General features: G+C 37.5%; 1 protein-coding gene across 4 annotated transcripts in view; it reads right to left on the bottom strand.

Moving 5' to 3' along the window:
- Positions 1 to 27961, bottom strand: part of L3MBTL4 (L3MBTL4, histone methyl-lysine binding protein) — a 449874-nt gene that overhangs the window by 105170 nt on the left and 316743 nt on the right. For all 4 annotated transcript variants that reach the window (XM_025365149.1, XM_025365146.1, XM_025365148.1 and 1 more), the window contains one exon: positions 17058 to 17128. In XM_025365149.1, the coding sequence (XP_025220934.1) occupies positions 17058 to 17128 (71 nt within the window). The remainder of the gene's footprint in view (positions 1 to 17057; positions 17129 to 27961) is intronic.

Raw genomic sequence — 27961 nt, 5'->3', positions numbered from 1 at the left:
ATGCAGTTGAGGCTCCTTCATGCCTTTTTGGTGCTAATTTCTTTTTATCACTGAATAATATTCCTTTGTATGAATATAACCACAGATTCACCTATTATCCATTCATCTACTGAAGGACATCTTGGTTGCTTCCAGTTTTGACAATTATAAATAAAGCTGCTGTAAACATTCTTGTGGAGGTTTTTGTACAAATGTAAGTTTTAAATTCATTTGCATAAATGCCTAGAAATATGATTGCTGGATCATATGTTAATATTGTGTTTACCTTTGTAAGAAACTTTGCAAGAAACTAGCAAACTATCTTCCAAAGTGGCTGTACCATTTTGCTTCCCTATCAGCAATGGATGACAGAGTCCCTGTTGCTTCACATTAGTATTTCAGTGTTTTGATTTTAGCTCTTCAAATAGGTTTTGTAGTGGTACCTCATTTTAATTTACAATTCCCAAGTAATATATGCTGTTGATCTTTTAATATGTTTATTTATCATTTGTGTCTGCTGATATGTCGGTCCAGATCTTTGGCCTTTTAAAAATTGGATTGTTTTCTTACTGTTGAATGTTAGCAGTTCTTTGTACATTTGGCTCACAATTCCTTTCTTAGATATATGTTTTGAGAAACTTTTGTTCCATTCTGTGATTCGCTTTTTGTTTTCATTTACTTAACTATGTCTTTCATATCACAGAAATGTTTAGTTTTAATAAAGTCCAACTTATCTAGTTTCTTTTTCATGGTTTGTGCTTTCGGTGTTTATTCTAATCATCATCAAACTGAAGGCCACTTAGATTTTCTCCTTTGTTATCTTCTAGGAATTTTATAGTTTTGCATTTTACATTTAGGTCCATGATCCACCCTGAGTTTGTTTCATTTTGAATTTGTTGCACTTGTTCTTTCTTTTTTAGTCTTCCTCTCTTTTTCACCCTCCTCTAATTTTAACTGAGCACTTTATATGATTCAATTTTCTCTTCTCTCATCATATCAATTATACTTTTAAATTAAAAAATATTTTTAGTGATTGCCCTGAAGTTTGCACTATACACTTACAACTTACCTAAGTCCTCTTTCAACTAGCACTCTACCACGCAAGCACCTTATAGCAGAATATTCCCCAATCCTCCCTCTCATCCCTTATGCTATTGCTGGCATTCATTTCGCCTATCCATAAGCTATACTCACCTAATTAATTTTTGCTATTGTTACTAAAAAACAGTTCAACAAACTGTTATCAATTAAGACTATAAAAAATAAAATATTTTATGTTACCTTCATTTTTCCTTCTCTAATGCTCTTCCTTTAAGTAGTTCTGGGTTTCTGACCCATATAACATTCCTTCTCTCTGGAAAACTTATTATTATTATTTTTTTTGAGACGGAGTCTCGCTCTGTGCCCCAGGCTGGAGTGAGTGGCGCCATCTTGGCTCACTGCAAGCTCCGCCTCCCGGGTTCACGCCATTCTCCTGCCTCAGCCTCCCGAGTAGCTGGGACTACAGGCGCCGCCACCACGCCCGGCATTTTTTTGTATTTTTAGTAGAGACGGGGTTTCACCGTGTTAGCCAGGATGGTCTCGATCTCCTGACCTCGTGATCCGCCCGCCCCGGCCTCCCAAAGTGCTGGGATTACAGGCATGAGCCACCGCACCCGCTGGAAAACTTATTTTAAAACTTCTTGTAAGGCAGTTCTACTGGAGACAAATTTCCTCAGCTTTTGTTTGAGAAAGTCTTTATGCTTCCTTCACTTTTGAAGAATAATTTTACTGCATACAGAATTATAGGTTGTGGAATTTTCTTTCAATGCTTTAAACATTTTGCTCCACTCTCTTCTGGCTCACGTAGTTTCTGAAGAGAAGTCTAATGTAATTCTTATCATTGCTCCTCTATGGGTAAGGTGATTATTTTCCTCTGGCTTCTTTCAAGATTTTCTCTTCATCTTTGATTCTGTAGAGTGTGAATACGACATATGTAGGTTCAGATGCTTTGATATTTATCCTGCTTGGTATTCTTCGTGCTGACTGGATATGTGTTTTGGTGTCTGCCATTAATTCTGAAAAATTCTCAGCCATTATCATTTCAAATATTTCTTCTGCTGCTTTTCATCTTTCTTCTCTTTCTGGTATTTCCATTGCACGTTATACCCTTTGTAATTATCCCACAGTTCTCACAGTTCACAGATATTCTGTAATGTCTTTTTCATCTTTTTTTTCTCTTTGCTTTTTAGATTGGGAGGTTCTATGGACACATCTTAAAGCCCACTGATGCTTTCTTCAGTCGAGTCTGTTAATGAGCCTGTCAAAGGCATTCTTCATTTCTGTTATGTTGATTTTGAATACTAGCACTTCCAATTCTTTTTTAAAAAAATTTCAATAGTTTTGGAGGTACAGGTGGTTTTTGGTTACATGGGTAAGTTCTTTAGTGGTGATTCCTGAGATTTTAGTGCACCCGTCATCCAAGCAGTGTAAACTGTACCTAATATGCAGTCAACCTTTTATCCCTTACCCACCTCTTAACCTTCCTCCCTGAGTCCCCAAAGTCCATTATATCACTCTTATGTCTTTGCATCCTCATAGCTTAGCTCCCTCTTTTAAGTGAGAACATATGTTATTTGGTTTTCCATTACTCAGTTAGTTCACTTAGAATAATGGCCTCCAGCTCCATGCAAGTTGCTACAAAAGGCATCATTTCATTTCTTGTTATGGCTCAGTAGTATTCCATGGTGTATATATACCACATTTCCTTTATCCATTCATTGGTCAATGGCACTTAGGTTAGTACCGTATCTTTGCAACTGAGAATTGTGCTGCTATAAACATCTCTGTGTGTGTGTGTGTGTGTGTGTCTTTTTAATATAATGACTTATTTGCCTTTGGGTAGATATCCAATAGCGGGATTGTTGGATCCAATGGTAGTCCTACTTTCAGTTGTTTAAAGAATCTCCATACTGTTTTTCATAGTGGTTGCACTACTTTACACTCCCGCCAGTAGTGTAAAAGTGTTCCCTTTTCACCACATCCATGCCAACATCTACTGTTTTTTGACTTAATTATGGCCATTCTTGCAGGAGTAAGGTGGCATCCCATTGCATTTCCCTGATGATTAGTGATACTGAGCACTTTTTCATATGTCTGTTGGCAGTTTGTGTATCTTCTTTTGAGAAACGTCTATTCATGTCCTTTGCCCACTTTTTGATGGGATTATTATTATTTTTGTCTTACTGATTTGTTTGAGTCCCCTGTAGATTCTGGATACTAGTCATTTGTTAAATGCATAGTTTGCAAATATTTTCTCCCACTCTGTGGGTTGTCTGTTTACTCTGCCGATTATTTCTTTTGTTGCACAGACACTTTTTAGTTTAATTAGGTCTCATTTATTTATTTTTGTTTTTGCTGTATTTGCTTATGGGACCTTAGTCATGAATTCTTTGCCTAAGCTGATGTCCAGAAGAGTTTTTCCAATGTTATCTTCTATAATTTTTATGGCTTCAGATCTTAGATCCATCTTGAGTTGATTTTTGTATAAGGTGAGAGATGGGGATCCAGTTTCATTCTTCTACATGTGGCTTGACGGTTTTCCTACCACCGTTTATTGAATAGGGTGTCCTTTCCCCAATTTATGTTTTTGTATGCTTTGTTGAAGATCAGTTGGCTATAAGTATTTGATTTTATTTCTCGGTTCTCTATTCAGTTCCATTGGTGTACTTGCCTAATTTTTATACCAGTACCCTGCTGTTTTGATAACTACAGCCTTGTGGTATAATTTGAAGTTGGGTAATGTGACACCTCCATATTTGTTCCTTTTGCTTAGTGTTGCTTTGGTCATGCAGGCTCTTTTTTGGTTCCATATGAATTTTAGAATGGCTTTTTCTAGTTCTGTAAAGAATGATGATATTTTGATGGGAATTGCATTGAATCTGTAGATTACTTTTGGCAGTATGGTCATTTTCAGAATATTGATTCTTCCCATCCATGAGCATGGGGTGTGTTTCCATATGTTTGTGCCATCTATGAGTTCTCTCAGCAGTGCTTTGTCATTTTCCTTGTAGAAATCTTTCACCTCCTTGGTTAAGTATATTCCCAGGCTTGTTTTTATTTATTTATTTATTTATTTTTTTTTGCAGTTGAAAAGGGACTGAGTTCTTGATTTTATTTTTGGCTTAGTCTTTGTCGGTGTCTACTGATTTGTGTACATTGATTTTGTAACCTGAGACCCTACTGAATTTGTTTATGAGATCTAGGAGTCTTTTGGATGAGTATTTAGGGTTTTCTAAGTATATTATCATATCATTGATGAATCGTGACAGGCTGAATTATTCTTTTCCACTTCAGATACTCTTTATTTCTTTCCCTTGTTTGATTGCTCTGGTTAGGACTTCCAGTATTATGTTGAATAGACGTGGTAAAAGTGGGCATCCTTGTCTTGTTCCAGTTCTCAGTGGGAATGCTTTAAACTCTTCCCCATTCAGCCTATGGGTTTACCTTATATGGCTTTTGTTGCCTGTGGGTTTACCTTATATGGCTTTTGTTATTTTGAGGTAAGCCCCTTCTATGCCTATTTTGTTGAGGGTTTTAGAATAAAGGGATGTTGAATTTTATCAAATGCATTTTCTGTGTCTATTGAGATGATCATATGGTTTTTGTTTTTAATTCTATCTATATGATGTATCACATCTATTGACTTGCACATGTTAAACTATACCTGCAACTCTGGGATGAAATCTACTTGATCATAATGTATTATTATTATTTTTGATGTGCTGTTGGATTTGGTTAGGTAGTATTTTGTTGAGGATTTTTGCATCTATGTTCATCAAGGATATTGAAATTTTCTTTTTTTGTTATGTCCTTTCCTGGTTTTGGTATTAGGGTGATACCGGCTTCATATAATGATTTAGGAAGGATTCCTTCTTTATCTTTTGGAACAGTTTCAATAGAATTGGTACCAATTCTTCTTCAAATGTTTGGTAGAATTCAGCTGTAAATCCATCTGGTCCTGGACTTTTTTGCTGTTGATGGCAATTTTTGTATGACGGATTAAATCTTGATGCCTGTTATTGGTCTATTCAGGGCTTCTATTTCTTCCTGATTTAATCTAGGATGGTTTTATGTCTCAGGAATTTATCCATTTCCTCTAGAGTTTCTAATTTGTGTGCGCAAAATTGTTCACAGTAGCTTTGAATGATATTTTGTGTTTCTGTGGTATCAATTGTAATATATCCAGTTTCATTTCTACTGAATAATTGAGCTTATATGGATCTTCTCTTTTTTCTTGGTTAATCTTGCTAATGGTCTATCAAATTTGTTTATCTTTTCAAAGAACCAGCTTTTTGTTTCATTTACCTTCTGTAATGTTCTTTTTGTTTCAATTTCATTTAGTTCTGCTCTGATCTTTAATATTTCTTTTCTTCTCCTGGGTGTGGGTGTAAGTCGTTCTTGTTACCCTAGTTTCTTGAGAAGTGATATTAGGTTGTTGATTTGTGCTTTTTCAGACTTTTTGATGCACACATTTAATGCTATGAACTTTCCTCTTAGGGCTGCTTTTGCTGTATCCCAGAGGCTTTAATAAGTTCTGTCATTACTATCATTCATTTCTAAGAATTTTCTAATTTAGACCTTGATTTCATTGTTACACCAAAAATTATTCAAAAGCAAATTATTTAACTTCCATGTATTTGTATAGTTTTGAGAGTTCCTTTTGGAGTTGATTTCCAGTTTTATTCCACTATAGTCTGAGAAGACCCTTGTTATAATTTCGATTTTTTAAAATTTATTGAGACTTGTTTTATGGTCTATCATATGGTCTATCTTGGAGAATGCTCCATGTGCTGATGAATAGAATGTATAATCTGTATTTGGGAAGAGTGTTCTGTGAACACCTGTTAAGTCCATTTGTTCTAGGGTATAGTTTAAGTCTGCTGTTTCTTTCTTGACTTTCTGTCTTGATGATCTTCTAGTGCTGTTGGTGCTGTCTTGATGATCTTCTAGTGCTGTTGGTGAAGTATTAAACTACCCCACTATTAGTGTGTTGCTGTCTACCTTATTTCTTGGGTCTAGTAGTAATTATTTTATAAATCTGGGAGCTCTAGGGTTAGGTGCATATAAATTTAGGATTGTAATATCTTCTTGTTGGACTAATCCTGTTATCATAATGTAATGTCATTCTTTTTTTAACTGTTGTTGCTTTAAAGTCTGTTTTGTGTGATATAAGAATAGCTACTTCTGCTCACTTTTGTTTCCAGTTGCATAGAATATATTTTTCCATTCCTTTACCTTAAGTTTATGTGACTCCTTGTGTGTTAGGTGGGTCTCTTGAACATAGCGGATATTTGATTTTTTTATGCATTCTGCCATTCTGTGTCTTTTAAGTGAGGCACTTTGGCCATTTATATTCAGCATTATTATTGAGATGTAAGGTACTGTTCTCATGAACATATTACATGTTGCCTAGATACTTTGTTCTTTTTTTCATTGTGTTATTATTTTATAGGACTTGTGAGATTTGTGCTTTAAGGAAGTTCTATTTTGGTGCATATTTGTTTGTCAGCATTTGTTAGTCTGAGAAAGACTTTATCTCTCCTTCATTTATGAAGCTTAGTTTTTCTGGATACAAAATTCTTGGCTTACAATTATTTTGCTTAAGGAAGCTAAAGATAGGACCCCAATCCCTTCTGGCTTGTAGGGTTTCTGCTGAGAAATCTGCTGTTAGTTGGATAGGTTTTCCTTTATAGGTCACCTTATGCTTTTGTCTCACAGCTCTTAAACTTTAACTCATTTCTTCAAGTAGACTTTAGATAGCCTGATGACTAGGTGCCTTGGTGATGATCTTTTTGCAATGAATTTCCCAGGAGTTCTTTGAGTTTTCTATATTTGGATATATAGATCTCTACAAAGGCCAAGGAAGTTTTCTCAATTATTCCCTCAAATAAGTTTTCTAAACATTTAGACTTCTCTTTTCCCTCAGGAATACCAATTATTCTTAGATTTGGCCATTTTACATGATCCCATATTTCTTAGACACTTTATTCATCTCTTGAGATTCTTTTTTCTTCATCTTTGACTGGGTTAATTCAACAACCTGATATTTGAGCTCTGAGATTCTTTCTTCTATTTGTTCTAGTCTATTGAAGAAACTTTTCCACTGTATTTTGCATTTCCCTAAGGGCGACTTTCATTTCCAGAAGTTCCGACTGGTTTTACTTCATGGTATCAATCTCTCTGGAAAATTTTCATTCATCTCCTAAATTTTTTTTTTAAAAAATTCTTTATGTTGGTTTTCACCTTTCTCTAGTATCTCCTTGAGTAATTTAATAAGCAACCTTCTAAATTCTTTATCTGGTATTTCAAAGACTTAATCTTGGTTTGGATCCATTGCTGAGAGCTAGTGTGATTTCTTGGGGATGTTATATAACCCCGTTTTGTCATATTACCAGAATTACCTTTCTGGTTCCTTCTCATTTGGGTGGACCATTTCTTCAAATTGTTCTTAAAATTTATTTTTGATTTGACTGTGCTTTTTCTTTAATTTCTTCTTTTTCCTCTTAAGGATCTGACTTTAATGTTTATAGTTTATTATAGCCTAATTTGATTCTTGATGCTTTTAGTGGTGAAGACTCTGTAGGAGTTCCTTAGTTAAAGAGAGTTTTTGTGCACTGGCTTTCCCAAGCTCTGGTTGCAGTAGTTATGCATTTGGCCTGTGGGCAAGTTCACTGTCACCTGTAGGGATGGAATGGCTAGGATCTCTTGAAGCTTATCTCATTCTCCCATGGTGTACACTTCTTTATTTATTTAATTTTTCCCAGTATTTTATTTACTAAGCTGATGATTCAGGCCAATAGGAGGGATATCCCTGGGGTAGGCATTTGTGGTAGCTAAAAAGATGGGTATATATAATACCTAATGCTGGGCAGAGGTCCCAGCCTTGATGAAGGTGCCTGGGGGAACTCTAAATTAAATGTGGTGAGGTTTTATCAGAGTGAAGGGTGGAAGCTACCTCAGCTCCACTGCCAGGCAAGCAGGAAAGCTATCCACCTTCTTGTCCCAGTATTCCAGCTATTCAGATCAGACAAGTACCTCTTTGCATCTGTAGGAATGTTGATGTTCCAAGTAGAGAGGAGTTGTGACTCTGCAAGCCTGAATCTGAGAAGGGCTCCTCCTGTGGGGATGCAATCACCCTAAATTGTTCCTGGAAGGCCGTCTATACATGCATCTACACTGCATTCCTGTGGGAGAAGCCCCAGCTGTGTGTGCAGTGGTGTACCAGTGGGGAAAAAGGATCCCCTTTCCAAGCCCCTTTATGATCAGAGATGCTGCCTGATTGTTGGGGTAGAGGTGTAGACTTTCCTTACTGCACCCAGCACTGCAATTGTGTCTCTGCTACAAGAAACGTCCCACTAGTGGAAAAATCTGGGACTCAAGGCCTGCCATGCAGATTCTTTTTCCCATGAGATATTCCCTTGATGTGATGCTCTCCCCCTTCCCCTAGGAATGAGACTTCCTGAGACCCAGACCACAGTGATTGTTAGTGTTCTTCTGGGTCTAGATACCCAGTGTGACTACCACACTTTGAGCTGGTGCAGGGGAATGTCTGCAAGGGATCCAGAAATGCGAACTAACTTCACGTCTCCCAGCAGAGTATGCCAGCACCATCTCTGATGGAGATGGCAGGGGAGTTACATACACTTTGTGAGATTTCTTGGTTGGAGATGAGGCTTAGTGTGTTGGGTTTCTCAAATGATAGTTACAATTGCAGTGAACTTGTCACATGGAGAGGCTCAGAACCTCTGGTTAGTCAGGGTGTTGTACGCAATGGTGATAGCTGAGGTCACATACTCATTTTCTCCTTCCTGGGCACATTCTACCTAGAGGTGTTTAATGGCCCATGTTGGACGGCCTCCAGCCATGAGGTGGCATTTGCAAAACAGCACCCAGCTGCAGTAGTAGCAGTGGGATTTAAGCTTGCCATAAGTTGCTGAGGGAAAGTGTGTTTTTTTTTTTCCTCAGGTGACAGGCAGGGCTATAAAGTTCCCCAAAGTTTATGTCCTTTGTGTTAAGCTACCAGGGTGGGTGGAAGGGCACAACCAAGTGAGGGCAGGGTTAGTCAGAGGTCTGTGCTCTGACTTTTCTTGAGCTGGGCTAGCTGTGGCCACTGTGAGTATTGGGAGGTGGTTCTCAGGCCACTGGGCTAATGTTCCAGAAGGGAGTATAACTGCCTCTACTGCACAGAAGAGTTCACAAAGGAAGTGGGGAGGAGCAGGCAGCAGTAAGCCTCACCCAGCTCCCATGCATTTGGCGAGGCTGATCTCACTCACTCAGTGCTCCACTAACAAAGGCGAAAGATGACTCAGATAAATAACAGTGACTAATGTGTTTAAGAAATTAGATGGCAAGATAGAGAATTTTACTCAGGAACTAAGGTCTATTAAAATCATACATAGGTAAATTGCCAAACTAAGAAATATACAATACTTTAATTAAAAATTAATTACATGAGTGTAATAGCAGTTTGGAGACAGTTGAAGAGAGAATTACTGATCTTGAAAATAGGACACTAGAAAAATATCCAGGCTGAAGTATGTACTAAAAATGGAGGGGAAATAAAGAAAAGAGCTCTTAAGACATACAACTAAGAAAGTCTAATATATTCGTAGACGGAGTCTCAATAGGGGAAATGAGAGAGAATGGAGCATAAACAATATCTGAGGAGATAATGGTCAAATTTTTCAAAGTGATAAAAAGCCATACACCCACAGACTTAAGCACTATGGATCCTAAAGAGACAAATATAAGGCACTTCATAGTAAAACTGCTAAAAATGAAAGACAACAGAAAAACCTTACAAGTAATCAGATAAAATGTGACACACTCCAAGACATACTCCTTTCAGAGACACAATAAAGCTACAGCTGACTTCTTGAGAGAAACAATAGAAGTCAGAAGCCAATGGATTATCATATTTAAAGCCTGAAAAAAATTAACTGCCAATCTAGAATTCTATAACCTGTAAAAATATTCTTCAAAAGTTTGGGTGAAAAAAGGACATTTCTGGACAAAGAAAAACTTACTCAAAAAAAAAAAAAAAAAAAATCAGCTAGGCCAAGCACAGTGGCTCACGTGTGTAATCCCAGCACTTTGGGAGGTTAAAGCAGTCAGATTGTTTGAACCCAGGAATTTGAGACTGGCCTGAGCAACATAGTGAGACCCCATTTTTACAAAAAAAAAAAACAAAAACAAAAAAACCAAAAGCAAAAATTAGCTGGGCATGGTGGCACGCACCTGTAGGCCCAGCTACTCCAGAGGCTGAGGTGGGAGGATCACTTGAGCCCCATAGGTTGAGGCTGCAGTGAGCTGTGATCGCACCACCACACTCCAGCCTGGGTGACAGAGTGAAACCCTGTCTAAAAAAAAATAATAACTAGAAGACACTATAAATGAAGAACAAAAGATACTTTTTCAGATAGAGGAAAAATGATTCTATATAAAGATGCATTTTGTAGTAGCTGGGATATCTACTAACAGAATATTAAAAATAAATAAGGTAATAGATGGAAAATGGTATACTCACATGAATTTTGATTTAAAAAGATAAAGCAAAAATATAAAATTGAATACAAACTACTGAGAAAAATAGAAAACAATTATAGAGATGGTAGCAATAGGCTGGGCACGGTGACTTATACCTGTTATCCCAGCACTTTGGGAGGCCACAGTGGGAAGATCACTTGAGGCCAGAAGTTTGAGACCAGCCTGGCCAACATGATGAAACCCTGTCTCTACTAAAAACACAAAAATTAGCTGGGCATGGTTGTACACACCTGTAATCCCAGCTACTTGTGAGGCAGAGGCACCAGAATTGCTTGAACCAAGGAGGTGGAGGTTGCATTGAGCCTGGATTGCACCACTGCACTGCAGCCTGGGAGACAGAGTGAGACTCTGTCAATTAAAAAAAAAAAAGATAATAACCCTAAGTCCAACTTAACTTTAATAACATTAGATATAAATGTATTAAATACTTCAATTAAGAGACTCCTGTCAACTGGGTGCAGTGGCTCACACCTGTAATCCCAGCACTTTGGGAGGCTGAAGTAAGAGGATTGCTTGAGTCTGGGAGGCCAAGGTTGCAGTGAGCCATAATCGCGCCACTGCTCTCCAGTCTAGGGTGACAGAGATAGATCCCATAAAGAAGAAAGAAAGAAAAAGAAGAAAGAAAGAAAGAGAGAGAGAGAGAGAGAGAAAGAAAGAAAGAAAGAAAAAGAAAGAAAGAAAGAAAGAGAGATTGCCATGAGATTGAATTTAAACCTAAAAATCACATGTCACTTAGAAGTGTCATATTAAACATAGGACAGTGATGGAGCATATAAAAGCATGGAAATAAATATAACATACAAATACTAATCAGAAGAATACTGCTAATATCAGACAAAGGAAACTTAAAGGCAAGAAGCATTTGGAGAAATAAAATATATATTTCAAAATGTTGAAGGGTCAATTGATTATGAATATTCTAATGTTCTAATTTTCATGAGCCTAGTAATATAGACTAAAAATATGTATAATAAAAGGAAAACCAGATAATATCACAACCATAACAGAGGGCTTTAACACATTTTTTCAGGAATCAAATGAATAAGCAGGAAAAAATGTTTCAGTAAAGATAATAAAGATCTAACCGTATGATTAACAATTGCTCAGAATATACTTTCTGACCACAGTGGAATAAAATTCAAAATCAATAACGAAAAGATAATAAAATCCCCAAATATCTGGAAATGAATCAGTATACTTCAACCCACATACAAAAGAAAAACAATGTAAATGAGAAAATATTTTGAATTAAATTATTATGAAATTTGACAAATCAAAACTCATGGAATGCAGGAAAAGCTATGCTTAAACTAATGCTAATATAGCTTTAGGTGCATATATTAAAATATATTTAAAAACACAATATCTAAGTAATAATTTAAAGAAGTTAGAAAAATGATAGTAAATGAATGCCAAAGAGAGTGGAAGGCAGGCAGAAACATAATAGCAGAAATTAATAACAGAGAAAACAAATGCACACTAGAGAAAATCAACACAGCCAAAAACTGGTCCATTGTAAAGATCAGTAAATCTTTAGCAGGATTAATTGAAAGAGACTGAGGCAAAACCAGAGAGCGAGCGTGAGAGAGAGAGAGGGAGAGAGAAAACGCACGAGCACATGAACATCAATTCCAAGAATGAAAAAGGGACATAACTATAGAATCTGCAGACACTAAAAAGCTCATCAGAGGGGATTATAAACAACTCTATAGCAACAGACTTGAAAATTTACATGTCATATACAAATTCCTAGAAGAAATATATAAATTTCTAGAAAAACTAATACAAGAAGAAATTTTAAAAATCTAAAGTCCTCAATCTATTAAAGAAATTGAATCTACAATTAAAATTCTTTTAATAAAAAAACTTTAGGCTCAGATAGCTTTCCTGTCTGTGAACTCATCTAAACGGTTAAAAAATAAATGTTGTGAATCTTACATAACACCTCTTGGTGATAATGGTGATAATGGAGAAAGAGGGAATATCAAAACAAGATGAAGACATTACAAGAAGGAAAATTACAGATCAGCTTCTCCTACGAACATATTTGAAACAGTCCTCAATAAAACATAGGGAGTTCTCACTTGGCATGGTAGTCAGGGGCTATAAAATTGATGATGCAAGCTGAAACCATGCAAACTGAGCTTAATAATCAATGGGGAAAACTGTAATTCTTTTCTCATGACCTTCACAAATTTTGGTCAAAATATCAACAACTCTTTTACTGTCCATCATAAATACTTAGGGAAAATTTAAAACTAGTGAAAGTAATATTTAATTAGTATGCTGTCGTTTATAACATTTAATATATTGAGATAAGGTGTTTTATTTCTTTGTTAAAAAAAAAAAAAAACTTATCAAGAGTTGTCCAAGGAGTGTTTGCTTTCTTTTTGTCCTGCAACTGTGAAATGAAGAGACCATCTTTTCCATTCCTTGGTAAACTGTCATATTCCTAAATTTAAGTTAGATTCACTTCTAACATTTTATCCTTTGCACTTACGATGTTGTGAAATATCTCTGAGAGTTTCTTTAATGTGAAGTGTTTTTTTTTTTTGTTTTTTTTTTTTTGTTTGTTTTCGCCAGTATCACTTTCTGTGGGACATCTTCATGCTGTTCGCAACAATCCCTTTCTTCATTTACATCAAAGAGCTTGTAGTCACTAAGTTCCCTGGTTGCACGCCTAGAATCTTGAATGGAAGTAGGGTCAGCATTTCTATGGTTGGCTATTTTTTCTTTGAATATGTTTACATTTCATTAGAATTTCACTGTTTCACTGTCATGTCTTAGGAGTAACACTCAATAAGCTTACCTGTAAACCTTGGATTAGTAAGATAAGTTTCAACTTGCTCCTGTTATGCACAACCAACATCCTTTTAACATAATCATGGTTTCCTCTACAGAATTTTATCATTACAAAGTAATTACAATTTCTATCATCCAATCTTATGTTTATATATTATTGTTGTTACATATGTTTATCCAATCTTATGTTTATAAATTATTGTGATATATGCTTACATATTGAAAAAAGTGTGTTCAGTAGCTAAGAATTATACTTGAAAATAATGGGTAGTCTTTAAAATATTTTTATTAAGTATGCCAAGATATATATGGCGAATAAAATGATTTTTAAAATAAAATGATTTTTAAAAAATGATTTTTTCCAGTAAAAATGGAAAACATGCCCAAGATATAAAAAACAGAATCTGCGTGTGAATGTATGCATGTGTGTATACAATTTCTAAAAATCCAGTGTATACAACCTCCCCTCATAGATGAAATAGAGCACAAATTTTAGCCCATTGTCCTTAAAAAAAAAAAAAAAAAAAAGAAGACCCTGACTGGGCACTGTGGCTCACGCCTGTAATCCCAACACTTTGGGAGGCCAACGTGAGTGGATCACAGGGTCAAGAGTTTGAGACCAGCCTGGCCAACATAGTGAAACCCCATCTCTACTAAAAATACAAAAGTAAGCTGGGTTTGGTGGTGCACACCTGTAGTTCCAGCTACTTAGGAAGCTGAGGCAAGAGAATCACTTGAACCCCGAGGCTGCGGTTACAGTGAGCCAAGATCGTGCCACTGCACTCCAGCTTGGGTGACAGAGCGAGACTTCATCTCAATAAATAAATAAATAAATAAATAAATAATAAATAATAAACAAACAAATAAAAGACTCCTGATGAATGAAGAAGGCACTCATTCAAATCTATGCCGAGACCAAAAAAAAAAAGGCGGGGTGGGGAAGGCTGGGTGCAGTGGCTCATGCCTGTAATCCCAGCACTTTGGGAGGCCAAGGAGGATGGATTAGCTGAGCTGAAGAGTTCAAGAACAGCCTGGGCAACACAGTGAAACTTCGTCTCTACTAAACTACAAAAAATTAGCTGAGTGTGGCATTGCGAGCCTATAATCCCAGTTACTCGGGAGACTGAGACAGGAGAATCACTTGAACCCAGGAGGCAGAGATTGCAGTGAGCAGAGATCACGCCATTGCACTCCAGACTGGGTGACAGAGGGAGACGCCATCTCAAAAAAAAAAAAAAAAAAAAAAAAAGGGAAAAAAAGGAAGGCCATGGATATGGGATATTATGATCAGATTTACAGGCTGAAGAAAAATAAAAGAAAATATTAAATAATTGTTTAATATCGCTGTGAGAACATTATTATTTTCATTATTTTGTCTCATCCATGTCAGAACCAAAGCAAATAAACTTTGTAATAATGGGGATTAGTCCCATAGTACAGAGGTCCCCAACCTTTAGTGGCACCAGGAACTGGTCTCATGGAAGACAATTTTTCCACAGACCGGGGTGGGGGAATGGTTTTGGGATGATTCAAGCACATTACATTTATTGTGCACTTTATTTCTATTATTATTACATTGTAATAGATAATGAAATAACTATACAACTCCCCATAACGTAGAATCAGTGGGAGCCCTGAGCTTGTTTTCCTACAACTAGACAGTCCCATCTGGGGGTGATGGGAGACAGTGACAGATCGTCAGGCGTTAGATTCTCATAAGGAGCACGCACCCTAGATCCCTCACACGTGCAGGTCACAACAGTGTTTGTGCTCCTAGGAGAATCTAATGCTGCAGCTGATCTGACAGGAGGCGGAGCTCAGGTGGTCATGTGAGCAATGGAGAGCAGCTGTGAATGCAGATAAAGCTTTGCTCCCTCGCCTGCCCTCTGCTCACCTGCTGTTATGCAGCCCAGTTCCTAACAGTCTACAGATCGGTCTGTGGCATAGGTGTTGGGGACTCCAGACATACAAGGAAGAGCCACTTTGGTTGACAAAAGGCTAAACTAGAAAGCAGGTGCTAACCACGGCCTGCCAATTTCATGGGATGGAATGAACCCCGCCTGCACTTCCCCAACACACGCTGGTCTGGGTCCACAGGCAGCCGTGTGCTCCACCTAAGGCCGACTGCTCCTCCCACTGCACACTCTTCTGACATACCCACTGCACACTCTTCTGACATAAATGCCATATCTCATAACAAAGACCTCTGCTGCGAGGATATGTTTAAATTAAAGAGCACAGTAAATGCATGAATAAATACAAGCATATGGGTGTAAACTTCTTATACATGATGCAGAAACGAGCAAGTGCATTCTGAGCATCTTGGAAGAGATTTCATCTTTCACAGTATGCAAATGCATTTTGCTATGACATTTTCTATTTTTGTAAGGATGATCTTCATTACTACATTTATGATATGAACTACAAAATTGTGTATCTGTTTGAACAAGAACATATACATAATTACTCTGTGGAGATATTTTCAAAAGTGTCAAACTATGAATTAAAACACTGGCACTTTTTTTAAGGCTTCTTACATGGTTCCAAAACATGCCATTTACAGAATGAAGGCTTGGTAAGATGGATGAGAACATTTGTATGGAACAGTTTCTAAAACATCAGTGATTTATTCTATTTAAAGCAAGCTTGAGCTCTGGTTATATTACATAGAAATTCTTCTTATGAGGGAGAAACATGTAGCTATACAATGAAAACCAAAGTAATTCAACTGCCCTCTCTTTTCTGAGGAAAAGGCCTTGTGTGGCTGAGATGAAATCCACAATTCTTCGAAGACAACACAAGCAAGAGCTCCATCTCTGCCTAAAGTGAGCAGTTCAGCACTGCTCACTGACATCCCGGCCCTTTTGTTCAATGACTGCCAAGCACCCTCTCCTCCTCTTACGAAAAGTCCGATGGGTAACTGGAGATGGCACAGTCCAGCACAGTGTGCTAATTCACTGGACTTCTACCAGGTCAGTAGAAAGTTTAGCAATGTTCCTTTCCTCTAGAAGGCAGACAGATCTCCTACCTCTTCCGGGAGACACAAATGTACAGAGCTACCAAGGGACACTAGTAAGAAACTATCAATGTTTGCATCTGACTAAATCAAAACAGAACCCAGGGAAAACTGATTCCTTAGCTTGCTACAATATAATCTAACCTCAAAACTCTGTCTATATCGAGCCTTCACTGGAAAGAAACGTAACTAAAAGAACACATGCAATTCTTCCTCCTGGACTCCAACAGATTCCTCAGCTCTGATGGTTCAATATTTTGCCTAATACCCTTCTAGCCTTTCTTACTAATGAGGTGCATCTCACAGTCTCCCACCTTCACAAGTGCAGTGAGACACTCCTGGTTTCCCTCCATGGCCTCTGCAGATGGCAGAGGGGGATTCAACCACTGAACCTCTAACTTCTACAGCTTTACACGTTTCCTATCGTGAGTGGGGCCCATAGAGATCATGGAGTCCAGCCCTTTAACTTTTAACATGAGAAAATGAACGTTTGGGGAGTGAAGTGAAGGGACTCACTCGCAGGGTGGGAACCAGAACACAAGTCTCTCCTGACTCTAGTTAGGCTTTTTCCACCATTCCCTGCTGGAATGCTAAAACCAAACAGTCAAACAAATAAGACATTCTGTACAACAAAAAGTATATTCTGTGTTTTTGCTAGTGTTTTTGTGTTTACCTCTGAAGAGATTATCCAAGTCAATATCTTCTTTTCCTTTGATTTTCAAACACTTTGCCTGCTGTACAAGTCTGGGCAAAGAACAGAAATAAAATCTAGATTCATTATCCTGTGAGGTAGGAAGAAATCATGATAGCAGCACAAATTTAAATAGAAACTGCAGGGTAAACAATAGTGAATTGGCAGGTATTTTGCTGCACAGAGCCTTGTTAGAATTTTAAGTTTAAGATTTTAAAAACACACTTCTGTTCAGAAACTCTGACTTTGAACCCTGAAGTTTAAAAAGCTTTCCCCCCCTCATTCTATTACAGCAAAAAGTTTCAAAAACTCTCTGGAGAATAATCTCTTCAGATTCTGAGGAGGAGTTGGCAGGATGGTGGGTGATGGGATGGTAGGTAAGTAAATAATAATTGCTACTGATGACTTTGGGGCTCATTATTTTAATCAGAAGATTATAGACACTGTGCTCAAACAACTGTACAAAGTAATTTAGTTACATTGCTGAATGTCAGGGAATTAATTAACTTTTAAGATGCTGCGGTATGTACTATGGCCTAATTTTGTTATTCTTTTATCATGGAACTTCATTAAAACTTGAGGCTCAGACTTTATAATGAATATGGAAGTTTCTACAATAAAACTTTTCCAGGGTTGCTAATTAGTCAGTAATTAATTTTAGGTAGATAAGCTTGTGAGGTAATCAAGTAATTTATTTGTATATATTTTAATGAAATTTATATCTTGCTTTGCACATGTATTTTCTTACTGTATTTGAACAGAAAGTCTCTCATTTCATTTTCACTGACAAGCATTTGAGATGGTCATGGAAGTACTGTTTTAATTTCTGTGTTAGATGAGGAAACTAATTCAGTTACCAAAACCCTACGTAGAAACCTAAATGACTTACAGAATTGGAGATAATTGTATCTATGTTTATTTATAAGTTTACACAAGTATATCATGCCAGAAAGGTTCTATCAGTTAGATATCTCTTACTCATCAAGGCTTTTTATCAAAAAGACAAGAAACGGAGAAAATTTTTGTTGAAGTCCCAACTTTGGACTTTACCATAGGTCCTACAAGGCTACTGTGGAGCATACTAAACATATGTACTTAATCACCTGGGGGGCAATGCAGAGACAGCACATTCAGTGTGCGACAACCTGAGTTCACACCTAGGACACAGCCCCTAGGTTTGTGATCCAGAGTGAATAGTTAAATGCTCAATCTTAGCTTCCAATCTGTTAAATGGACACAGTACCTGCCTCACTGGGTTGTTCAGAGCAACTAGTGAAATAGTATGTTAAAAACCAGTGTAAAAACGCTTATGCATCATGGACATGCATAAAAATGTGTGTAATATTCTCATCAATTCAATATGTATAATTTTAATTATATTCAACATATGTATCATCGGGATTTGCTTACATTCTTTTTTTGCCTATATCATGCTTTGATATTTGCATTCTTGTAGGAGAGAATATAAACTATAGAAAGGTGGCTTAAATGTAAGCAGTGAGTGTCTGGTAGAGTGCACGGGTCAAACAGGATGCTGGGAAGCACAGCACGTGTGCTAAGTAGTGCAGTGCAACCACTTTGCAAAGAATAATTTGGGGCAGGGGAAAGAACAATTTCAGCTCTGCTTACATGATTTTTGGCAAATCTTTAGGTATTTCTCCCTCAATTTTACAAATTTTATGAATCTTCAGGTTGATTTTCAAGCCATCTTAAAGCACCCTTCTGCAATATATGCTAATCAAGATCTTGCTTCTATCTCACAAAGTTAAAAAACAGAAGCCAGTCTGCCACATATAAAACTTTGATGGGTATTTTAAAGAACATTTTAAAATAAATCAAATAAATTTTTTGGGTTTTTTTTTTTTTTCTTTTTTCTAATGTGAAGTTCTTCAATTTGTCCTGGGTATATTTCAGTACAGTCTTGCTTTCAAATGATCACATCAGTAGGGAGATACGCCAGGCCAAACCCTGTGAGCAGTTCAGATCCAGTTAGCATTTCCTGGGAACTCCCAGGAGGTAGGCACCTACTAAGGACTCCTAGTCTTTTCATTCCCCATTTCGTTCTCACAAAAACTCTACAAGGTTAGGATAGTATTCTTGTTTTATAAATTGAGAGACTGGTCTCAGAGACATTCAACAACCTGCCCCATCTTGGGCACAAAGTAGGTCGATAATGGAGCCAAAATCAGGTCTTAATGGAGCCAAAATGAAGTCCAATCTCAAGTCTTTGGACTCCAAACCCAGGTTTCCTCCTGCTTTACACATCACCTTCCAATAACGTACAGTTTACTGGTTATTTATGGAAGGCATGGATAAAGGGAAGTCACAGGCAGAGACTTGACTTGCTGGGCCAGTGGGGTCTTAGAGAATGAAGATGGGGGTAACTGATGGGTTTCTAAAGGTCTTGAGAATTAGGGTGGAACAGAACGAGCAGAAGTAACATGGGATGGGGAAGTGTTCTGAGAACCCGAATAAGCTAATCGACTTATTTGGCTGAAGCACCATGCAACGAAAGGTAGCTTGACAGAACAAGCTGAAAGCAGCCATGGAGGGCCTTGCATGGGTTCTCACGAGGATGTGGACTTCATCTTGTGGGCAGTGGGAAAAGTCACAGAGGAGTCTGCATCTCAAAAGAATCCACTGCATATAGACAGTAGATGTGTCTGAAAATGAGTAGGCCGGTCATGAGCCAAAGATTAATATTTCATTTATGTTTTGGCTAAAATAGTCTCAATCTCTGTCTAAATCTCCAGGGATGTACTACTGTTGCACCAATTATTCCTCCTGAAGCCTGGCCCATAGCTTTTATATAGTCATAATAGCTCCGGGCATCCTAAACAATCTTCAATGTATTTTATTAATAGCATTGCTGTTGCTGTTGCAAGTGTCAAGAGACCTGTGTATCTGTTTATACCTGATTTATTACATAAAGAGGTGCATATGACCCAAAGGCAAAAGCTGTCACTGTTACCCAAGAGTCTTTGCTATCCATTGTTTTTCAACGTGCTCTTTCCTTAGGATTTTCTACTTCCGGTTGGAAGAAAGGGCCTGCATCTTCTCTTACCCTATTACTAGGCTTCCATTCCTCTTAACAAGACAATACTGTGCTCATTAAGTGGTAGGCCCTGAAACAGATGCCTAACATGAAGGAGGAAATATTAATCCTCTATTTATGTGTTCAAAAAGACAGGTTAAGAAGCTTGCTTAAAGTCACATAATAAGTAGAAGAACTAGGATTTGAACTTAATTCAGGTTAGTCTAACTGTACCTAGACACCTTCTAGAACAAGAGTTAGTAAACCATGCCCCATAAGTCAAATCCTGCCCATTGCTTTTTTTTGTAAACAAAGTTTCACTAGAACACAGCCACGCTCACTTCTCTACTTACTGTCTAGGGCTGCTTTCACTACGAGGGCTGAACTGAGTAGTTGTAGCAGAGACCTTTATAGCTGGCCACACCTAAAATATTTACCATCTGGCTCTTTAGAAAAAAAAAAGCTCACTGACCCCTGTTCTAGAAGTTAAAAATATTTTTAAAAGGTCCATAAGTTCAAAAACACACACACAGCATGCGATTGTCTTATCTGGGAAGCTGCTCCCCAAACTGCCACAATAACTGTGTTTAGTTATAACTTAAGGCTTAAAAGGCAGACACTGGGCTCTGACTCTTCTATTTTTAGGCAAATTCTCCAAACTCAATCAACATTTCTCTGAGATTTTCCTGCCTGCAGCTGTTGCATTCTGCCGAGATGATTTCTGCCACCAAAAGACTCATGACTTATTAGGGGTTGTAGACTTGTGCAAGGGCAGATTCTGCACAAAGCAGACTGAGAAAGGGCTACATCAGAGAGACAGAGGATGTGCTATTGGATCATACAACAGGAGGACATTTTCTGCATACAAGGTGGAAGATAGTAGAAAAAGCCTTCAGGAGATGAGTTTGAACTTGGCCTCAAAACAAATTTTATCGTAGGAAACACAGAGAGGGCCACTGCAGAAGTAGGGCGAGTGGGGGTAAGGAGAATTAGCGATGGGGTGTGGTGTGCAATGAGTTAAGACATGGAGATGGGACAAATTATGGGGCCTGCACAAGCTTTCCATGTTCCCATGCATGTGTATAAGTTTGAATATGCGAATTTATTTATTCTCAGTCAGGCAAAATGGACCAAGGACCTGTGAGATTCTATCAATCTAAGGATTCATACGATATGTTTAGTTTGTAAATAAAAAGTAATGAACCCCTTCTAAAATATAGCAGTAAAAAGCATCAGCAAATAATAAGATCCATAATATTCATATGAAAATGTTTACTGCAGCATTATTTACAAGAGGAGAAATACTGGAAACCATGGTCCTTAAGGGAATGGTTGAATGAGTTACGGTATGCCTACACTATGGAATACAATGCAGTTGTTAAAACTAACGCATTGAGTCTGTTTGTGTTGATATGACAATTTACCCATGACATATTGTTAAATGAAATAAAACACATTGCAGATTAACAAAATGTTAATATAAATTATTTTAAAAGAGTGAATATACGTTGATATGGTTAGGCTTTGCATTCCCATCCAAATCTCATCTTGAATGATAATCCTTATAATCCCCATGTGTCAAGGGAGAGACCAGGTGCAGGTAATATCTAAACCATGGGGGCAGTTTCCCCATGCTGTTCTTCATGGTAGTGAGTACTCATAAGATCTGATGGTCTTATTAGTGTTTGGTAGTTCCTCCTGTGTTATTCTTCTTCCTGCCACTCTGTGAAGAAGGTGCCTTGCTTCCCCTTCACCTTCCACCATGATTGTAAGTTTCCTGAGGCCTCTCTAGCCATGCTGAACTGTGAGTCAATTAAACCTCTTTCCTTTATAAAGTATCCAGTCTCAGGCAGTTTTTTATAACAATATGGAAATGGACTAATACATGCAGATGTAGATACATACACATGTGCATACATGAACATCAAAAGGATACAGAGAGCAGGTGGCAATCTGTTAACCCTAGTGACCTAAGCATGCAGCATCAGAGTTAGGAGTGGATAATGAGAAATTCTTAATTTCTTAAAACTTCTACGTTACTGGAATTATTAAGGTGGACATTTTCTTATATTTTTCCAAACATCTATATGTTATGCTGCTTGGTAGAAAAAGGTGTGGATATTATTAATGTTTTTAATTTTTATTTTTTTCTTTCTACTCAACTGTCTCTTTTCCCATAAGTACTGCTGTGATAATGAGAAAAAAGATCATGTTAAAGTCCCACCTTTACTGTTTACAATGAGTGAGAAATAATTATTTTAAAGCCAGGTTAAGTATATAGATGATAAAATGCTCGCTGGTGCTCAAGCAGCAAGGTTTTATTTTTCTGGGGTGTGGAAACACTAATATTTCCTCTATGCAAGGAACTGTGGACATTGTAGGACACACTGTTCTGTGGCATTTAGTCACTGAGAGCCTGAGCCAAGGCAGGATTCCAGAAATTCAGAGATTTAGAATAAATTTTACAATTCTTTATGAGAATCAGCTTGGAAAAATATTTTGAAGACATGGCAAGGCATCCATGGGTTATTTCATAATGTTTCAGCATAACTGTATATTCATTTAAGAAATATAAGACTCTAGAGACTTTAGTGAGGCACCCACAAAGTGAGGCAGGTGGAGCCTGGCAAGGGCTGGGCCCTTCCATCTCATCCCAGACCCTCGCCATGCTCCTGAGCTGATCTGGGCACAACTCATTTCATTTTCAATATGCACAATATTCAACAGAACCTTTTTTCCCTTAGTGGCTGGGCCCTTTATGATAGGTGATTACTGAAATCATTTTGAGTATCACCCCTTCAACTGCACGTTACTTCCCTACGGCACCTGTCAACCATCTGTGATTTTCTCTTCATTTATGGTTTGCTTTCTTTCTTCCCCTTCCATCTCCCCTACCTGAAAATCGGCTCCACGCAAAGATGGAACTGTTTTACCTAACACACCACTTGGCAACAGCAGCAGCTCCACACATATTTGTGGAGTGGATGAATATTAATGCCATGAGCGAATCAGCATGCCCACTGCCAAGTCCGCACAGACAGGAATCATCCCACCTAAGTTCAGATCCTTGTCCTGCCACTTACTTGTTTGGGTGATTTTCTTATCACCAAGGAAAAGCTTGATAAGAACAAGAATTTTTGTCTATTTTGTTCCCTGCTCTATTACTAGAGTTTGGAACAGTATTTTCTAAATATTTATTCAACAGATAAATTTGAATGAATGAATATGTCTAATTTCAGGAACTGGCTATGGTCACGGTGCTGAATTCAACAAGGTAAGTGTTAGTCAGCTAACTATAGACCAAAACCGAATTCCATTCTGACTGCATCTTAATTCTGGGGCAGGTGGTGGTATGGAACAGTGAGGAGAGCAATGAGCTGGGAGTCAGAGGGCTCAAAGGGGCCACCATCAACAGTGCTGATGAAATAGCAAAATTCTTTGGCATTGGTGTCCTTGTCTCCACGTTGCAGAAGTTGAATTAATTTCTTGAGTCCTCCTTTCCCACTGTAGAGCTCCTAGGTTATCACGCCTGGCTAGTGGTTCCTCAGAGTCTGATTGGAGGTGGGGAACTGGAGGGGGCTTCTCTGAAAGGCCTTGGGGTTGCCTGTCCAGCCAAAACCCCCTATAGGGCAAGAAGAACTCTGGCTTGTAATGGTGTTTTGATCACTCTTTCTTGATTAAGGGGCTTAATTTAGTTATAGACACTGAGTATTATCTTAGACCAAATTAATAAAGGTCTAAATTCCTATGGTTGGTGTTGAGATGTGTGATACACACACCGCTAGAACTGGTCCCAACTGCAAGACTTTAAAATCAATGGTTTTCATAAAATGGAGAAAAGATATGGAACTATAATTTCAATAGTCTCTTCTCTGTGCCAAGCCCATTCATATATCTATACCTATAGCAATGTCTCTATCTACCTACATCTATATTCCTATATTCAAAATCTTATGTCAGCCTCACATTTATGACCATTTTACAGGTGAAGGAATTGAGACTCTAAGAGAAAAACAAATGTATATAATGAAATCAATCAACTTCGGTACGCTAAAGACCTATAATGTGAACCATAAAGAAGGAAAAGCAAAAGGGTAAATTGGTTCTTCTCTTTAGCAGCCTATAGTCTTTTTGAGAAGATACGGCATACACAAAACAAAGTATTAAAAAGGTACATGCGGACACACAAACAAGCTGCTGGTGTGTGGTGTGGACCTCAAGGACAGAGGAATGCTGAGAGCAAGGATGGGACTGGCTCTTAGAGACTCAGCCTCTCAGGGCCAGCCACCATCCTTGGCACCTAGTAGGTTGCTCAAAATCCATTTAAATTGTTGAGTGCCTAGTATGTGTCAGGTATGACACTAAGTGTTAGAAATAGAGAGACACATAAAACACAACCTCCAACTTCAAGAAGCTCTTACAGGTTGGAACTGCCACAGAACTCCAAGAGAAAAGTGAGCCGTGGGAAAGGGAGGAGATACAGGCAGGAGTAAATGAGGTACCAAGAAAGGAAACAAAAGGCACAAGTGCAGGAATGAAAATGACACTGCAGGCGATGATGGGGAGTGAGTGGGGCCACTAAGTAGACTCCACCTCCCAAAGCAGAGAATTGAGAGAAAGTGAGAGTGAAGAGTGAGAAAGTGAAGGTAAGAAGCGAGAGAGTCTGGTGGATTAAAGAACCTATTTACTCACTTGGAAGGTGAATGTGTGGGACAACCAACTAACATTGTTATAATTCTGAGGGTGGGCATCATAGAAGGTACTTATGTTGCAGCTAATTTGCCTAGTGGAAATAAACTAGCTGGCTCATGGCAGTGCAGTTCATCATCAAGATCATTAAGGAACTATTCCACTACATGCCATCTTTTCTGATTACCACAACTTTTCCCAGGCATTTTCATTACCAATATTAGCCTTCAAAAAGTGCATGAAATGTATAATATGGCCGGCATCGGGAAAAACAAAGTGAGCTTTGTTAGGCATTTTCTTAGATTTTCTTAATAGCAATGATAGAATATGACAGGTATTTTAACAAATGGTGGTGCTATTAATTGTGTGAATTAGAATATATTAAACAATGCTTCTGGGAGGCAAAGGAAGTTATTAAAGAACACTTAGGAAGGTAAAAAAATGCCTGGAAAAAACGTCCCCCTCAGGCCTGGGGAAACCAGCTAATAGGCAATATGGGGAGTTGAGGGGAGGTGCATTCCAAAGTAATTTTCTTTATGATGAAAATGTTTTAACGATTCATTTTATTCTCTTATTGCGGGCAGGTAGAAGCCTTTAGTATATCATAATAAAATGTGCTCAAGATGGACATTTTGTATTATATATAGTATAAATAAGAAACATCAGTTTGGGGAAAACATGGTAAGCTTCTTCCCTTCAGTAGTTCTATTTTCTTTTTATTATTATTGTTATGCTTTAAGTTCTGGAGTATATGTGCAGAACGTGCAGGTTCTATGTTCACAAAATAAGAAATAGATGCATCACAAGGTGACTTTGAGAATCCTAGACATCAGTAGAAAGTAGACTAAATATGAACCGAGCTGGGCTTTTTCAAAGCCTTAAGCTGTCATTCTTTCACTAGTCTAATGTAGTTGAATTGCACGTGGGATTTTTTTCTACTTATCATCTGTATGACCTCAGACACTGCCTAACCTCTCTGAACTTCTAGGTGCCCATGTTATAAAATCTGAATAAGAAAACTTACCACATATAGGCTTGTTGGGAGGATGAAATAAAATTAATACTATGATGTACATAAATTGTTTAGTGTACCACTTCACAGCCCCAAGTAAGTATGTGCTATTAAGAGTAGATACTTATTATCATTGATATTTCTGGTGATATGATTATTAATTTACTGTTAATATGTTGTATTTAATCAGAAGACCTATGTTTCAGTCCCAGATAAGCTTACCAGCTTACTATTTCCTCATCTATAAATGGCAATATTATGACGAGAATAATGTCTGCTTTGCCTAAATTACAAAATTATGGGAAGCTCCAAAGGTTATGTATGTGCAAACTATAAATGGTTAAATGAATTAAGGTATTTTCTCCTCTACTATATATACCCAAATGAAAGAAACTCAAGGGTAAGCTACTCACCTCCATTTAATGCACCATTAATATAATACTACTCACTCTATTAGCACAAATAAAAAAGGAATATATACAGGTTTTCAGTAACGGTGACTTACTGTGATATTGTGAGTATGACTCTTTACAGTTAATATAACATCTATATCTTACTGTTATAGAGATAACTCTTGCAAACCTCTAGCAGTACATACATAAATCTCTCAAAATTAAAACATGACTCTACTAAAAAATGTGAACATAAATAGACTATTTCTGCCACTAAATCATGCAATGGAGCCATATATTTACTAACTATAACCTTGATACAAAGATTAATATAAGAGCAAACATATTTTTTAAAAATAATCAAAAAATTGGGTTGCAGTTAAGGAAAAGAAAAAAATTATCTAAATTGTTGGGTAATATCTAACTGAATTTGGAAGTTTATCAAAGTTAATTTTATATTTTTCACTTGAATTACAAGAAGTCTGAATATATATAAATATATGTGTATATATATTTTATATATATATATATACACACACACATATCTCTTTCTGGTTTTTTTGTTTGTTTTTTGACAGGGTCTCACTCTGTCACCTAAGCTAGAATGCAATGGTGTGATCTTAGCTCACTGCAGCCTCTGCTTCCCAGGGTCAAGTGATCCTCCCACCTCAGCCCCCTGAGTAGCTGGAACTATAGGCACATGCCACCACAACCAGCTATTTTGTTGTTGTTGTATTTTTCGCAGAGATGGGGTTTCATGATATTGCCCAGGCTGGAACTCTGGATATTCTAATGTGACAAATGTTGCTTGTATAAAAAGTTACAGAAGGCCTGTCCAGAGCTCAATGGCGGATGGCTTGACTGGAGGCCAGTGGAAATTACAGCTCTGATTTTCACCAATTTAACCCCCAACCCCTATTTTTGGACAGGAGCCAAGTAAAAGTTATTTCTTCTCAACATGCGGAAGAGGAGAGATAGAATTTAAATATTCTCCATCACCTGTATCTGATAGCTGGTGATTTCAAGAGCAAAGATTTGGGTTAGAGAAAAGGCAGCCTTGGGAAAGTACTACAAGTAAGCTGTGGAGAGAGTTAAAATATGTTTTATCTGTGCATAACTAACCTACATATCATTCCTTGTTGATTCCTTTGTTCTTTTTTTTCCCCTCGACCTGGAATTTAAGATTATGAACAGGATGTGATGGAGATGAGGGTAAACTCAAAAGGGGAATGACTGCTAATACGATTTATCCAAACATTATTAGGATGATTGGTTAGGAAAAAAAGTGGACAGATATTGGAATGCAAGGATGGCTTTGGTCTTGAGATGTAAAAGCAAAAATAGGCTTGAGGATTCATGATGTGTATCATACACCTCCTGCCCCCACAGCTAATTACAGGTGACATAGGATTTGGTAGAACAGGACAGTCTGTGATTTGTCTGCTTGATTATCAACTAACATTCTCAACTCCTTCTTTCTATCTGTAGTAATTATTCCTATCTGATATATTTCAGTGTAAAGCCCCTTCATAAATGGTAAGGCACATAACAATTAGTTTAAAAGGATAACTCCTAAGAGGAGTTCAAGATAGGGGAGGCAATATATCTGTGTTTGCTAGAGGGAAAAACTTAGCTAACCTCTGAGAGCAATCTTTTTTTTTAAGGCAGTTCAAAGATCTGTTTCGTTTCTGTGATTTTTGACATTGAGGATGAATGTCTAAAATATTTTTTTTTAATTTAAATTTTATTTTTTTTTTTT

The sequence above is a fragment of the Theropithecus gelada genome, chromosome 18, assembly GCF_003255815.1.
Source record: "Theropithecus gelada isolate Dixy chromosome 18, Tgel_1.0, whole genome shotgun sequence".
Lineage (NCBI taxonomy): Eukaryota > Metazoa > Chordata > Mammalia > Primates > Cercopithecidae > Theropithecus > Theropithecus gelada.
Note: the sequence above shows the minus strand (reverse complement) of the source record. Positions and strands in the feature narration are given on the sequence as shown.